Source organism: Salminus brasiliensis, chromosome 16 (assembly GCF_030463535.1).
Source record: "Salminus brasiliensis chromosome 16, fSalBra1.hap2, whole genome shotgun sequence".
Taxonomy (NCBI): Eukaryota; Metazoa; Chordata; class Actinopteri; order Characiformes; family Bryconidae; genus Salminus; species Salminus brasiliensis.
This window is the reverse complement of record NC_132893.1, coordinates 17,867,491-17,882,456: the sequence shown is the minus strand read 5'-3', so window position 1 is coordinate 17,882,456 and position 14,966 is coordinate 17,867,491. Positions and strand designations below refer to the sequence as shown.

At 38.6% G+C, this 14,966-nt stretch overlaps 1 protein-coding gene across 6 annotated transcripts in view; it reads left to right on the top strand.

The window, feature by feature from the left end:
* The window catches only part of LOC140536844 (uncharacterized), a 28,248-nt gene extending 14,569 nt beyond the window's left edge, over window positions 1-13,679 (top strand). For 5 of the 6 annotated variants that reach the window (XM_072658899.1, XM_072658896.1, XM_072658897.1 and 2 more), the window contains 16 exons: window positions 1,062-1,180; window positions 1,402-1,525; window positions 1,673-1,965; window positions 2,567-2,792; window positions 2,894-3,050; window positions 4,020-4,184; window positions 4,289-4,417; window positions 4,526-4,571; window positions 5,770-5,873; window positions 9,007-9,131; window positions 9,378-9,649; window positions 10,177-10,276; window positions 10,424-10,707; window positions 12,285-12,386; window positions 12,525-12,695; window positions 13,088-13,679. In XM_072658899.1, the coding sequence (XP_072515000.1) occupies window positions 1,062-1,180; window positions 1,402-1,525; window positions 1,673-1,965; window positions 2,567-2,792; window positions 2,894-3,050; window positions 4,020-4,184; window positions 4,289-4,417; window positions 4,526-4,571; window positions 5,770-5,873; window positions 9,007-9,131; window positions 9,378-9,649; window positions 10,177-10,276; window positions 10,424-10,707; window positions 12,285-12,386; window positions 12,525-12,695; window positions 13,088-13,188 (2,518 nt within the window). In that variant the 3' untranslated portion in view covers window positions 13,189-13,679. Of the gene's footprint in view, window positions 1-1,061; window positions 1,181-1,401; window positions 1,526-1,672; window positions 1,966-2,566; window positions 2,793-2,893; window positions 3,051-4,019; window positions 4,185-4,288; window positions 4,418-4,525; window positions 4,572-5,769; window positions 5,874-9,006; window positions 9,132-9,377; window positions 9,650-10,176; window positions 10,277-10,423; window positions 10,708-12,284; window positions 12,387-12,524; window positions 12,696-13,087 lie in introns of those variants that run through there. The other variant, XR_011977632.1, reaches the window with a different exon arrangement.
* Window positions 13,680-14,966: the final 1,287 nt, after the last annotated feature.

Genomic DNA, 14,966 nt, shown 5'->3' with positions numbered 1-14,966 from the left:
CCTGATACTTAAAAGCCTACGCTGCAGGCTTTAAGTGCCAGAAAAAGCAAAGCAGCTCCAGAGCATCACCAAGCCACCACCATGCTTCACAATAGGCAGGGTGTTTGAGCGTGTGCTTCCACTGATCCAAACATACCCAGCAAGTTTTGTTTCATTGCTCTGCAGAGGTTTTGGGATTCTGTTATGTGGAGTGAACCTCTGGAACCTCTTGTATGGATCAGCGGTACTTCTGGATGAGTCATTTAAGGGTCAGGAAATCCAGCATGCCTTTTCAGAATCAGAATCTCTTTATTTCACCAAGTATGTTGCACATACAAGGAATTTGTCTTGGTGAGAGCAACACGTATGACAAGTAACAAAAACACAGAACACAGATTATTTACAGTATTAAACTAAAGGAAAATTATACTAAACAGTTGTAAGGAAGCTGAAGCTTGTGCATTATTGGACCTTTTAATAGGACAAGGATCCCAAGCATACCTCACTAGGTCTACCAAGGCTTGGTTTCAGAGGTCCTGGAAGATTCTGGAGGAGTGTCTGTCACAGTCGCCTGACTAATATAGAATATTAGTGAACTCAAGGCCATTGCCTATGAGGAATAGGCTGAGTCCTGTTCCTGCTGTCAGAAGCTGGTGTCAGGCTGTGCATCACGTTTGCAGCAGGTCATAAAAGCAAAAGGGTTCTCTGCTAAGTACTAAAGAAGCTTGTGATGAAAGGGGTGAATAATTCTGACACTGCAATGGTCATTAAAAGTAGCATTTTATGTTGAATTTGGAAAAAGCACTTGTTCTATTAGTTGTGTTGAGCTAAGTTTGCACATTTTGCTAATAAATCTAATTTGCAATATGGTTGATTCTAAGGGTATGTGTACATTAGATAACTGTAATGACAAATCTCAAGAACTGTTTCCTCATGTGTTTTACACATTTACTCACCAATAATAATTTAGTTCAGAACTGATGTAATGTTGGTATTTTCGGATTGAGCAGAGAACATTTACACTGCACTTCATGTTCTGTTTGATTTTAATGATCTGTTGTTCTTTTTAATATTCTGGAAAGCTGCAAAGCCATTGTGAAACTGAAGTATGCCATAGATGTGTGTTCAGTCAGTTCAGCATTGGTGAGTGCTTTGCGACTTCAGAAAGGGATTCAGACTGATGGATCTGTCATCAGAGTGGGTATGTATATTAGTTGTAAAACTATAACAAAATATTAGTTTTAGTTATTATTTGTGCATTAACATCTAACTAGCTCCATGAACATGAACTGCATGTTAGATTATAATGATAATGATAATGATAAATATTAGAATAAGAATAATACTTTAATATGTTATGTTTAGATGATACAGTGTGTTTAATACAGTTCATTGCCATTTGTGTGTGTGTGTGTTTTTTAGCCATATGCAGCTGGGAGAATATACCAAACCTACATTACTTACAACAAGGCAAGCTGGATGTTAATCTCAGCCCTTCCCAATTCTGTATGTTGAACCAGAAGTTGGAAAGATTTCTGAATTACTGGTCAGTTTTGTAGTCCTCAAACCTTAGAATTTTGCATACTGAATTTTTGAATATTGAATACTAACTCTTAGCAAAGCGGATGAATATTCACCTGCATTAAGAATGGGTCATGTGACTGGATAACAGCAAAAATGTTTTATATTACAGCACAAAAGGAACGGATCTAGCTATATTTCTGAAGGAGAACTGTACCAAAACCCCAGTGACAGTCCCACCCACTAGTCTGCCTTCATCAACAACAACAAAAAACTTCAGTTCTACCACTACAATTGCCACCACCCACCCTGCCGATAATACAACTACAACCCAAAAAATCACAACGCCTTTGGAAACAACAGTGGTTCAAATAACCAAAAGCCCAACTACCCTGAACACCACTGTGCCTCCAAGTTCTACGACTTTGGACAAAACAGTTACAGCAATGACAGTGAACACAACAGGTTGGCTACTAACACTCACTTTTTCTAGGATCTGTCTGGTCTTGTGTAACTTGTAGCATGTACAGTTTTTGTTAAAGTATTTGACCCACTTGTTTCTGAATTACAAATAGTACTTACACATATTTAACCATATATAAACAAATGACAGGACACAGTTTCCTTGTCATTGGATCAAAGTGGTTTATACCTGTGATCAAAGTAACCACAACCCACCAAAAAAACAGGTCTTTCCCAAATCCAAATTTCAGTCATTGTCTGTACAAGGCAACTAACTTGAAAATGTGAGGGGATAAAATGACTTGTAAAGCCATCAACCACATCTTGTTTGACGTGCTGCTCACACAGTGACACTGAAGAGCTGATTTTTTTTCTATAAAAGTTCTATAGTGCAGATGAGAGTGCTATATGCAGGCCTAATCCTGTCCACTTACTTTGTAAATATATGTCGAATTTGTGAGTGCTTTTGTACTTTTGGCATTGTACATGTGTATAGCTGAATCAGGTGCACTGTGTTGCCCCTGTTATTACTGTTGTCCCTGCTGTTACTTAAATAATGTTAAGTGTGAAATCCTGATGCACATTTATGCCACTTCACCTACAGTCTCTACAAACTCGTCGGCTAGTCCAGAACTGGCAGCTGAAGGTCTGCTAAACCTGAGCAAGAATGTTTCAGCTCTGAACTCCACCCAGGTGGATGCCCTTGTGCTTCAACTAGAGAAACTTCTTCAAGGGCCCAATGTCAGTCTGGCTTTGGGGAACACTTCTCTCAACATTGTCAGCAATCTGCTGGATGCACCAGTGAAGACGCTGGCGTCCTCATCAAAAAGGTGGAATGAACAAATGGATAATTGTGTGGAGTTGTTTCTACTTCGAAATGATGTAGAGTATGCACATTAAACAGCTGTTGCTCCTCTGGTTTGGTCCTCAGGATCATTGGAATTGTGGATACTGTTGGCTTGAAGCTGGTGGTGCAGGGACAGAGTGAGAGTATTCTCTCCTCATCCTTGGCTCTGGCAGTGAAACGTGTAAATGGGGCTCAATTTCAGCAGACCACATTCACTATGACGGACTCCTCCAACCTGCAGGTAATATTTCAGAAACCAGTCCTGAGACTGTTTGGGAGCAAACTGATGATGATGGTTTGCGTAAGAAAACTCCTACAAGTCATGGGGGCACCAAACAGATAAGGAGGCTACACATAATATTTAACATATCAACACAATACACACAGTTTTTAGAATTTATGCTCTATAGATGATGATGCTCTCCTACACTGCATCTATATATAGCGACCTCTCGTTTTTTAGGGGCTGTCATTGAATAGTATACACTACTAGATGCTCAGTTAGAGTCTGAGTTTAAAACACTTAGTCCAGTCTGAAATAGTCTGTGCTCTCACACACTAACTAGTTCATTTTTTCCAACTGTCAACTCTTGCGTTCCTCTAAATCTAGGCTGAGAATGGGGCTAAAATAGGACAAGAAGTGCATAGTGTACACACTCAGAACAAACTTTTTCAGAACAAACAGAAATGTTTAGCACTAGTATAATTTCATTGATTGATGAACCTTCAATACATTTCAGAATTATTTTGTCAGATTGTGCTTAGACACTCAGGGAAAGCGCATGGAACTACTTCTTATTTTGCTGCTTCAGTGCTCTGAAGTTAGATAAAACCTACTGAATAAGGCATATGTTGGTATGTGGTGTAATGGGTATAGGATTTATGTATATGTATTTAGATATAGTCACACATTTCTAATGTTAATAAATTGCTCAATGGCTTATAAGTTCATGAACTGCCCAATGGCTTATGAGGGGTTTCTGTATGCAGCATTAGGCTGAGAAACGCCGGAGGATGCCTTTAGTAAATCAGTTACTGCCTCAGAAAATGGCACAAATTGTCACAATGTTTTGCATAAGTGGCTGAAATGAGAATGATAAATCATTTGCAAGAGCTGTCTTATGGTTGACATATGCTTGAAAAGGCATTAAGAAGATGAGTCAGATTATGATCTACACTGATTTAAACCAATCCTTTTGTTTGATGTTAGATCGGTGGTGGTACCAAGTTCAAGAGAAGCGTAAGGGTCACAGATCTGCCTCCTCAGGGTTCAATTGCTCTCCCTTCCTCCCTCCTGGACAGTTTCACTTCTCAGCAGCAGCAGCTGGCCTCCAGAGTACAGTTTAATTTCTACCAGAAGAGCACTCTTTTCCAGGTGTGTATTGTGTCTTTTCACTAGAAAGTATTTTTGTAGTACTTTCTGTTTTATATATATATATATATAAAATGTGAGATGCTTGCTCTTATGACTGTGTGTAGGATAAAGCTTTAGACCCGAATGAAACCTTGCTGATCAGCGGAGTTCTGGGCACCAGTGTGGCTAACCTATCTATCTCCAATCTGCGGGACAATGTAATAATTACCCTGAGAAACACAGAGTCTGTTTCGGTCAGTAAAGGCTTCCCAGCAAGCATATTATCTAAATATATGAGTTCTGTAAATCTTTTTTTGTATTTTACACTAACTTTTCTCCACTTTCTGCCACTCTCTTGACAGACTAATTATACAGTATCCTGTGTATTTTGGGATTTTGGCTTCAATGGTAAGGAATTTCTTAATACACTAACTTCTAATACTGTTAAATAATGTTTAGTGCCAGTGGATAAATAGTAGAAATAAGGGAAAAAATGATTATTGTAATTAAACAGTGTAAATTATTAGCTTATTTTACCTGAGCAGAACTGCTCTAAAAACTCCATTGTGTGGTGCTGCTGTTAATGTCTTTTACAATCCTTACAAATCCTTGTTGTCAGGATCTTGTGTACACTGTAATTTCTGAAGTAGGTACAGTGTTACAGTGTGTGATTAGATTTTTACCAAACCATAAAAATCTATTTCCATTATTAAGAATTAAAGATTCGTAAACCAGTGCCTCTCAGTCTGACTTCCCTCTCAACTTAGACTGAAACAAACTAGGAATGCCTATGCACCTTTTGGCACATGCCCGGGGGCGTTACATGTTGTAAATACATGCTACACAAAGAGTTTGCTAGTGTGAACCACTACCAGAGATGGGACAGCAGGGTGGATTCTTTGGATTGGCTTTACTGTGGTCTGTGTGTGAGGCAGGACCCCCATTGGTGTGGTGAGTAATAAAGGAAAGGGAGGAAAAGGGTGCAATTTTTGTTTGACACAGAGTTGGACTGAGAAGCAGGGGTATATAAAGGGCTTGAGGGGCAGAAAGAGGAGTTTGGGACGTGGTCCTTCTCCTAAAATTCAGTTGTAATAACTCTTAGTACACAGGAAACATTCAGCCAAGTAAACAAGGCTGCAACTTTGCATCCCATTACTGTATCACAGCTAAACCATTCTGAAGAAAGTAATGTACATATGCATACCTCTGCCATTCTGCAGATAACAATCACGTAATGCTGTTACTCAGAATTTAGATCAGCACACTTCATCTGCATAGGCACTTTTTTATGAGTTAGCTTATAATGACAATAGGAGTTGATCCAGGAATGTTATTTAAAAACTGTTGTTTTTTTTTTGTTTTTTTTTGGGGGGGGGGGGGGGGGGGGTGCAACCATCCGTGGTAATGCCCTAAATAGACCGAAGCCATCTTGAGAATGTAAACTATGTTTTGACTGCAGGCTGAAATATGCTGTTATTCATGTACCCATGTCTTGGCTATTTAAATGTTTACTGTACAACGTTATCCCCAATGATTTTTTTTTATGTTTTAACATTTACATCAATTATTCTTTGCAATATCCTATTCTTTTTATTTTTATTGGTAGATGGATTTGGTGGCTGGAACACTAAGGGGTGCAGTGTGCTGAACAGAACTGAGAATGAGACAGTATGTGGCTGTAACCATCTCACCAGCTTTGGTGTGCTGCTGGTAAGAAACAGCTCTATTTAAGATACAACTTTTACCCAGGAAAATCAACGTGATCTGCCCTGATTTGGACAGACGCCTGACAGTAACTTTAAATGCAGTTTATTTATACTTCATTTATACTTACATATACAGTGCCCTCCATAATTATTGGCACCCCTGGTTAAGATGTGTTCTTTAGCTTCTAATAAATTTAGTTTTTTTCTAAATAATATAGGACCACGATGGAAAAAAGAGTAAAATCCAACCTTTAACTCAAATGAATTTATTCAGTAGGGGAAAAAAAACACATTAAGAAATAATTGTTTAACATCAAATCATGTGTGCCACAATTATTGGCACCCCTGATGTTTATACTTTGTACAACCCCCTTTTGCCAGCAAAACAGCACCTAATCTTCTCTTATAATGTTTCACAAGATGGGAGAATACAGATAGAGGGATCTTTGACCATTCCTCTTTGCACAATCTCTCTAAATCATCCAGCGACCTGGGTCCTCTCCTCTGCACTCTCCTCTTCAGCTCACCCCACAGGTTTTCCATGGGGTTGAGGTCTGGGGACTGAGATGGCCATGGGAGGAGCTTGATTCTGTGTGTGGTGAACCATTTCTGTGTAGATTTGGCCAAATGTTTTGGGTCATTATCTTGCTGAAAGACCCAGTAACGACCCATCTTCAGCTTTTGGGCAGAAGCCACCAGATTTTGTTTTAAAATGTCCTGGTATTTCAAAGCATTCATGATGCCATGCACCCTAACAAGGTTCCCAGGGCCTTTGGAAGAGAAACAGGCCCACAGCATCACTGATCCTCCCCCATATTTCACAGTGGGCATGAGGTGCTTTTCTGCATACTCAGCTCTTGTGTTACGCCAGGCCCACTTAGAGCATTTGTTGCCAAAAAGCTCTATCTTAGTTTCATCTGACCAAAGCACACGGTCCCAGTTGAAGTTCCAGTACTGCTTAGCAAACTCCAAATGTTTGCATTTATGATTGTTAGTGAGAAAAGGTTTTTTCCGTGCATGCCTCCCAAACAGCTTGTTGGCATGCAGATAGCGCCTGATGGTTGTTTTGGAGACTTTGTGACCCCAAGAAGCTACCATTTGTTGCAATTCTGTAACAGTGAGCTTTGGAGACCTTTTTATTTCTTCTATCATCCTCCTCACTGTGCGTGGTGGCAAAATAAACTTGCGTCCTCATCCAGGCTTGTTTACCACTGTTCCAGTTGTTTTAAACTTCTTAATAATTCTTCTGACAGTAGATATAAACAGGTGTAGGTGAGTGGCTATTTTCTTGTAGCCATTGCCTGACTTGTGGAGGTCAACACACATATGCCTTACTTGAATGGTATGTTCCTTTGTCTTTCCCATGTTGAAGAGAAATGGCCTCTGTGTCACGTCATATTTATACCCCAGGGAAACAGGAAGTTGTGAATTACTAATTAAATGTTCCTATATACTCTGATCAACTTCGTAAACTACTGTAGAATTGACAGAAATACTTTAATTACATTTATTTCCTGAGAAATGTTAGGGGTGCTAATAATTGTGGAACAGGTGATTTTATGAAGAATAATAATTTCTTAGGGATTTTTTTTCCCCTTAAAATTCACTTGAGTTAAAGGTTGGATTTTACTCTTTTTTCCATCGTGGTCCTATATTATTTAGAAAAAAACTCAATTTATTAGAAGCTAAAGAACACATCTTAACCAGGGGTGCCAATAATTATGGAGGGCACTGTACATATAGAAATGTGTGAGTGATTATACAGCATACCTCAGGTTAAGAAGTTCCACCTGGGTCAAATGAAAGTCTTAGTTAGGGTAAGTGAACCTTTCAGATAAGTGCATTAGTGACATAATAGCAACAACCTTGCCTCATGTAGCAAGAGTGAGTTTTCTTATAGGCAGATATATTGCTAAAGGCTTACAGCAAGAAAGTTCAGCATGAAATCTAATGTACACATTTTTCCCTTATTCCAAATAGTCTATTAGCCAAGACTAAAGTCTAAAGTGTTTCATTAGTTGAACACTGATACGATCCCGGCCTGTTCGTGTGATGCTATTTGTTGGTCACTAGATAGCATTAAGCTTAAATCGACCACCACTTTGTGTCAACTGCTGGCACTGGATATTGTGACAAAAAAAATGAGCCTTTTATAGCAAGCAAGATATGTGGGATTTATAAAAAATCGCTTCCAATTACACACCATGCTAAAACGCTGATCGGTGCGACCAATTTGACATATTCTTCCTGTTAGAGTAAGTGGTTCTTGGCCACATTGAGCCCTGAAAAGCAGTGGTTTCCTTGCTGATGCAGATGTCTGACCTGTTAGATGATCAGTGATTGCTCAGTGAAAAGCTACAGATCTGAACTTGGATTTTCCATATGAAGGGACTACTGATACTGAAAGGACCACTTCAAATAAAGTGTCACTAAGACTCCTCTGCTCCAAAATATGCCCTAGACCACGGTTGACCCAGAAACAACCTGAAGAAGTAAGACCATGACAGTAGTAGTTCAGAGGTGGGGCAATTCAGACCTGAGGGTAAAAAGCTTGTTCTGCATGTGGTGTAATTAGCTGTGAGTCACTTACTGTTTTGCAGTTCTTTCGTTTTATGCATGTGTAATAAATGCAGAGCCGAACATGTGAGTATACTGTTCACTGTAGTGTGAACAGCAGAAATACATTGAATGTGACCATTACAATTTTCGTTGGGCCACTTTCCTTTGCTATGTGAATGTAGTGATATGCCTGTTTTATGCAGTTACAGAATTGCATCAAACCTATTTGTCTAGCATGCCGCCGATTGTATCAATGTTATCAGCATCATGACAAATAAATGTAAGCTTTGTTTAGTTGAGTGTTCTACATATTGTGCATTATATAGTCTATATTTTGAGTATTAGATGCTGTTTGGGTAGGAAATGACACGTCACCATATCTGCACCCTCTAGTGGAGTTTTCCAGGTATTCCATTTTTAAATCTGTTGATGCTCTCCAGATGCTACTACTGAACTACCTGTAACCCCTTTAGAAGTTCCGTAAACGGGCACTTTCTGAAACCTGCTTCAATATCTATAGCAAACCTTCTTCACAGCATATATTTGATGGCGACAATATTCTTCCTTTTTCCTCCTAGGACATTTCCGGACAGGGGATTACAAGTCGTCTGCAGGCCACCATTCTGACTTACATCACCTATATTGGCTGTGGCATCTCTGCCATTTTCCTCTCCATTACTCTGCTTACCTACTTGGCCTTCGAGTGAGTGTCTACTGGTCACTTGAGCTACAGCTTGCACAGATAAATAACAGATTTTTACGCTTATTATTTAAAAAAAATTTAGTAAAAAATAAAGTTAATTTTTTCCTGAAAGCCCTATTTCTAGAAGTGCACAATAAGGTGCAAAATCTTAGAGCTGTATTATTATTATTATTATTATTATTATTATTATTATTAAAATCCTAATTCTACTGTAGCACTTTAATGAATGATGCTTCTTTCTTTTAGAAAACTGCGTAAGGATATCCCATCCAAGATTCTCATCCAGCTGTGTTTTGCTTTGTTGCTGCTAAACCTGGTGTTCCTGTTAGACTCTTGGTTGGCCCTGTACCCCGATGCTGTGGGCCTCTGCATCTCCACAGCCTTCTTCCTTCACTACTTCTTGTTGGCCTCGTTCACCTGGATGGCCCTGGAGGCTGTCCAAATGTACTTTGCCCTTGTCAAAGTTTTCAACACGTACATTTCCCGCTTCATGCTCAAATTAGGACTCGCTGGCTGGGGTATGTGGACACGTGTTGTTTTTTTGGTGCTCTCTCTTACCTCAGTATTTTGAGAAAACTGTTGCTATAGTTTTGTTTAAAGTTCCAATAAGGCAATAGAACATATGAGGGAGTGAGTTATCATGAATAACATACAACTTTGAGTGTTCTATTGCGTTTATACAACAGAAAGTAAATAAAGTAGGTTCCTTAACAAGCAGCCTGTTTCTGCATCGGAGTAACGACCTACACTCACTGCACAGCCTGCCGTTCCTTCTCCAGCTCCTTAAACAGAGCAACAAATTAAAAGTTTCCATTTATTTTTTTTGTTATTGTGTATTCTTGTCTTAGTTTCCTTTGGTTTATTCTTGTTTTCTTTTGCTCAGGGCATTTACGTTGCTTCTTGGTTTTAGTGGAGTGATACAGTGTTTGTGAAAAACAGTGCTGTTATGGCAGTTTGCTTTTCAACAAATCAGCTAGCATGGCTGGAACTAACTGTTGTATAAGTATAAATATGTTGTATACAGTTTCATTATTTCTCTTCACAGGCATTCCTTTGGTGGTGGTTATCATTGTCATAGCCATTGATAAGAACAACTATGGACTTGTGTCGTATGGGAAGTTTGAAGATGGATTCACAGATGACTTGCAAGTAGCATTTGTTCATTCTTCTCCACTGACCGTCTTGTAAATGTAGACTTAGAGCTGGTATCTTCAGGCTAAATCTTTAGACTACATTGTTTGACAGAAGTATCCTTACCCTCCTTTGTCATTTTGTTTTTTTTCTCTAAACAGCTGTTGGCTGAAGAACAGCATTGCCTTCTATGTAGCAGTGGTGGCATATTTCTGTGTTGTTTTCCTGCTGAACCTCAGCATGTTCATCGTGGTTATGGTTCAGCTTTGTCGCATTAAGAGGCAAAACCCTCATAACGTACAGCACCGGAATAGCCTTCAGGACCTGCGGAGTGTGGCAGGGCTCACTGTGCTTCTGGGCCTCACCTGGGGCTTTGCTTTTTTTGCCTGGGGCCCTGTTAACCTTGCCTTCATGTATCTCTTTGCCATCTTCAACTCACTGCAAGGTAAGCTCCTCATCTACATATTGTGCCTTGTCTGCCCTTCCACTGTGCTATAGCACACCGCTCCCAAATGGAGTGGGTCAGATGAGAAGATAGTATGATGCAAATTCTGCAGGCTCTTTTAGTCCTAGGTAATATTATTCCTAGACTGTGCTCATCCCCTTAAACAGCCTAGACCCCACCATTTTCTACAGAAGTCCCTGTAGTTACTGTATAATATGCTTTAGTGTGTAGTAAATCTTAAGGCCCTATTCTAAATATCTTTTTTCCAGCCGTCAACCTTGCACCGAGCAGCTTGATTTAGGGTGCATCAGTGTGTCTTTGCTATTGTACCGGCAGGAAAAGTACGCCATGCGCGGCTCGAAACGTCTCTTAATTATTCATGGGTGTGTTTTGTGCGTAATCTGCGTGTCACTTCCTATTTCCTTTAATAGCCAAGTGTCTGACTTTGGCAGATTGCTATTTCAATGGTGCACAGCCTGTTCAGTGTTGACAATTCACTGCCAAGATAACAATGAGCGTGTGACTGTTGACGTCTGCCTAGGTTGTTTTCAGTCTGTGGGGTTCCTGTGTGTTTCGTTGCCAAGATAGCAATACGGCCGAAATTTACCCGAACACACCTCATTTCGAGACCGTTAATATATTCGCAAGCATCATTGCTATTTACACTATGGAGACGGAAGGCTTAAAATAGACCATTGGCGGGGTGTAAGTTAGCAATGAGCATTGCGATGCGCCTTGCGTGGGGTGTAAGATAGGGCCCTTGGAGTGTTCAGGGGTTAAAGAACCTTTTACAAAGTTAATATCCAACAGCAAAAAAAAAGTTTAATAATGTTACTTTATTGGAATCAACTCTTCTGTTAGAAACGGGAGTGTCTAAAAACTACAGATTCTTAATAAGCAGAATTTACTGTCTTTTTCTGTAGTACTAATAATAACAGGGTCACATAAATAAATCAATGGAAGATCACATGCTCACATGCAGTACATTATAGAGATGAAGTAGCACAAGCAGTTGTGCTGCATGCAGTATTAAAAATGTCACAAAGAAATCTGTTTGAACAAAAAGGTATATTAGCATTTTGCAATGTAGGTAAAACATAAATCTATATACCAAATGCCTTAAAAGTAACACATAGATAATAAAATTTGCCTTCTATTTTAGAACATACATTTGTATATATCAATAGCATCGTTGTTAACTTTAGCTTTGTGTGTGCACATCATGCAAATCATGTATATTTGACTGTCAGTTGGCATTTGTGTTCAGAATGATGAAGAAAAGCTCCTCTTTCTTTGCTCTCTATTTTCTTTTGTAAGTCATGCAGAAAGCTGCTTATCTCTGGAAATAGAACTATATACAGTATAATAGCTTAATTTTTAGCAGTAATGAAATAATTCAGTAACTGTATCAAAATAAGAAATAAGAAATATAATAAGAATATCTTTCTTTTCAGCTCAATGTCCTACCACATGTAGTACCATGTAGCGCTGCAATAGGAAGCATTAGTCTGCACAGTTCTGTATCATTAATCGTAGTGGATTGTAAACCTTAGAGAACCCCTTTTCCCCTCCCACAGGATTCTTTATCTTTGTGTTCCACTGTGCTGTGAAAGAAAATGTTAGAAGACAGTGGAGGATATACCTGTGCTGTGGAAAATTCAGGCTTGCAGAAAACTCCGGTGAGCCATATGATTTATTTATTTGTGTATTTTGTTCAGATTTTGTTGCTGCAATAGAATGTATACGTTTTTATATGATATGTGCATTAGACTTTTCATTAATCCCGTATACAAATGATTTTCCCTTTTGTACAACAGACTGGAGTCACACTGCAACTCAGAAGACGAAGAAATACTCTGTAAACAGGGTTGGCTCCTCATCACTCAGATCGTCCAATTCCAATAACCTGTCCAGCTCCACGACCTTCCTGGTCAGCAACAGCTCAGGATCAGGGTCGAGATCAGGATCAGAGAGGTCGCTAGGAATCAGTAAGTGGTGGCCACTATGTGTCAATTTTACAGTCCCTATTTCTTTTCTCGCTACTCTCTGCACAAAGCAGTAATACAAGAGGTTATTTTCCCCCAAAAAGCAGCAGCAATACGATGTTGTGATTGTCCAGACACTAGAAACATAATGGGATAGACCTCAGGTAGAGGCATGATATTAGCATAGTCACCATTAGTGTGTCATAGGGAAATGTTAAAAGTTATGAGAGCATCTTAGCGTTAAGGTAATCTTAACCGGTAGACTGTGCTAACATGCTTTCGGGAACATTTATGACATTAGAGCATTTAACCACAGCTTTAACCCAGTATTTTTTAAAAGTCTCTGTACCTGTTTGATCATTTCGATTAAAAAAAAAGTCTTTCTGTAATCATAGGCAGTCCATTTGATGACCGAGCCATCACAGCACAGGAGACCAGCTCAGATGTAGTGCTGAACGAAATCAACCACAGGAACCAGGACCAGAGATCCTACTGACCGGCAAATGAGAGTATTATTTATGATGTATATGTTGTGTCCTGTATATGTTGTACATAATATACATAGGGCAGTTTTAAAACACATATATGCTGATTTATATTTTTTTTCACATGTACCGAATAAACATTTTGAGAATAAGTGTTCAGTAGACTTAACCCTTACAGAAGATAAAGAGCACAGGCAATATTCTATAAAAATGATAAAAGACTGATTATTGATCTTTCTGTGAATGATTAGTATTGGCGAGTTGTATTTGAAATTAAATTATTTGCTACTTTTATACCACTGAAATCATTTCATGTTTGGAATACTTATTATTGTTCTTGATTGTGCCTTAGCTTGACTTGTTTTCATTTCATTATGGATCAAAATAAGTATTCTGTAAACAATAAATAAAAATACACTGACGAGCACTGTTATTAATTATAATTAATACTTATACTAAGACTAATATTAGTCAGGGCGTCATTTTGCTCTCAAAACATGACGTGGCATGAATTTCACAAAATATGTTGGAAACATTACTCAGGTTTGGATGTGTTGTTGTATGTTATTGCAGCCTTTCTGGTCCAGTCTGGTCATTCTTCGTTGAACTGTCTCAGGAACAAGATGTTTCCATCTGCAGCACTGCTGCTCAGTGTGTTTTTTTTGTTTATTTTTTAAGTCAAGAGACTGTTGTGCTAAAAAAAATCCAACTGATCAGCAATCCTGGACTGTCTGAGGCAATCATGCCACGCTCAAATCACGGACATTACGTTTTTCCCCCATTCTGATGGTTGCTGGCTATTGTTGGATTTTTATGACATTATTATTATTATTATTATTATTATTATTATTGTATAAATGAATGGAAAATAAAATGGTTAAAACGTTTCTATAATAATACCATCCATCAAAGTTAGTGGACAGGCCTAACATTGATCTATTTAGATTGATTGGCTAGATAGCACAGTAAGTCTAAAAGTTAATACTCTCAATACTCTCTTACCTTGAGGCTTAAGAATTTACTTAGGAGCTGCAGAGCACCATCTCCCAGCGATCACCAAAACAAATAGGAGATGGCCGCAGAACCATGTTTTATTAATGGCTGTGAATGATGTCTGCAGTTACCTAGATAACTAACTAGCTAGCTTACATGGCCCAGTATGGAAGGCAGCTAAATACCTCTAACACACTGACTAGGCTAAGTAGGAATCTACACAACTGGCTACAAGAAATGCTTGTGTGTACGATAGCCAACTGTTAAGTTGGCTAGTAGATGGACTGCTTATCCTGAACAGGCTGCATCTGAGTGTTTGGAGCAGCAGAAGTGTTTCTTGGTGACTTTTCAATTAAATGTGTGAGTTCCCTTAACAACCTGGGACAGCTTTTAGACATTTTGCCTGCTGCAACAGTGAAGGCTCTAATCTTTGCATAAACTAGCATTAGTTGACAGGTCTGTCTTGACTCGTAATCTAGCTAATCAAATGGTATAGACTGCAACTAGACATGATGCATAAAACTAAATGTGATGCATGAAATAAATAAAAAGTTAAATGAAAGTAATTAAAATTAAACAATGAATCAAATAATAACAATGCATTTAAAATAACGATTTCACAATTTACATCAAATGATTTAAATTAAGCTTGTATTCAGAAGTTCCATATTTAAATAAAACATTTAATTATTCATTCTTATTTTAACCATTCATTTCTTAATTCATCTATTTATATAATAATAATAATATTGACAAATAAATCCCTCTGTATGCATAATGGGGCGTATGATTATGA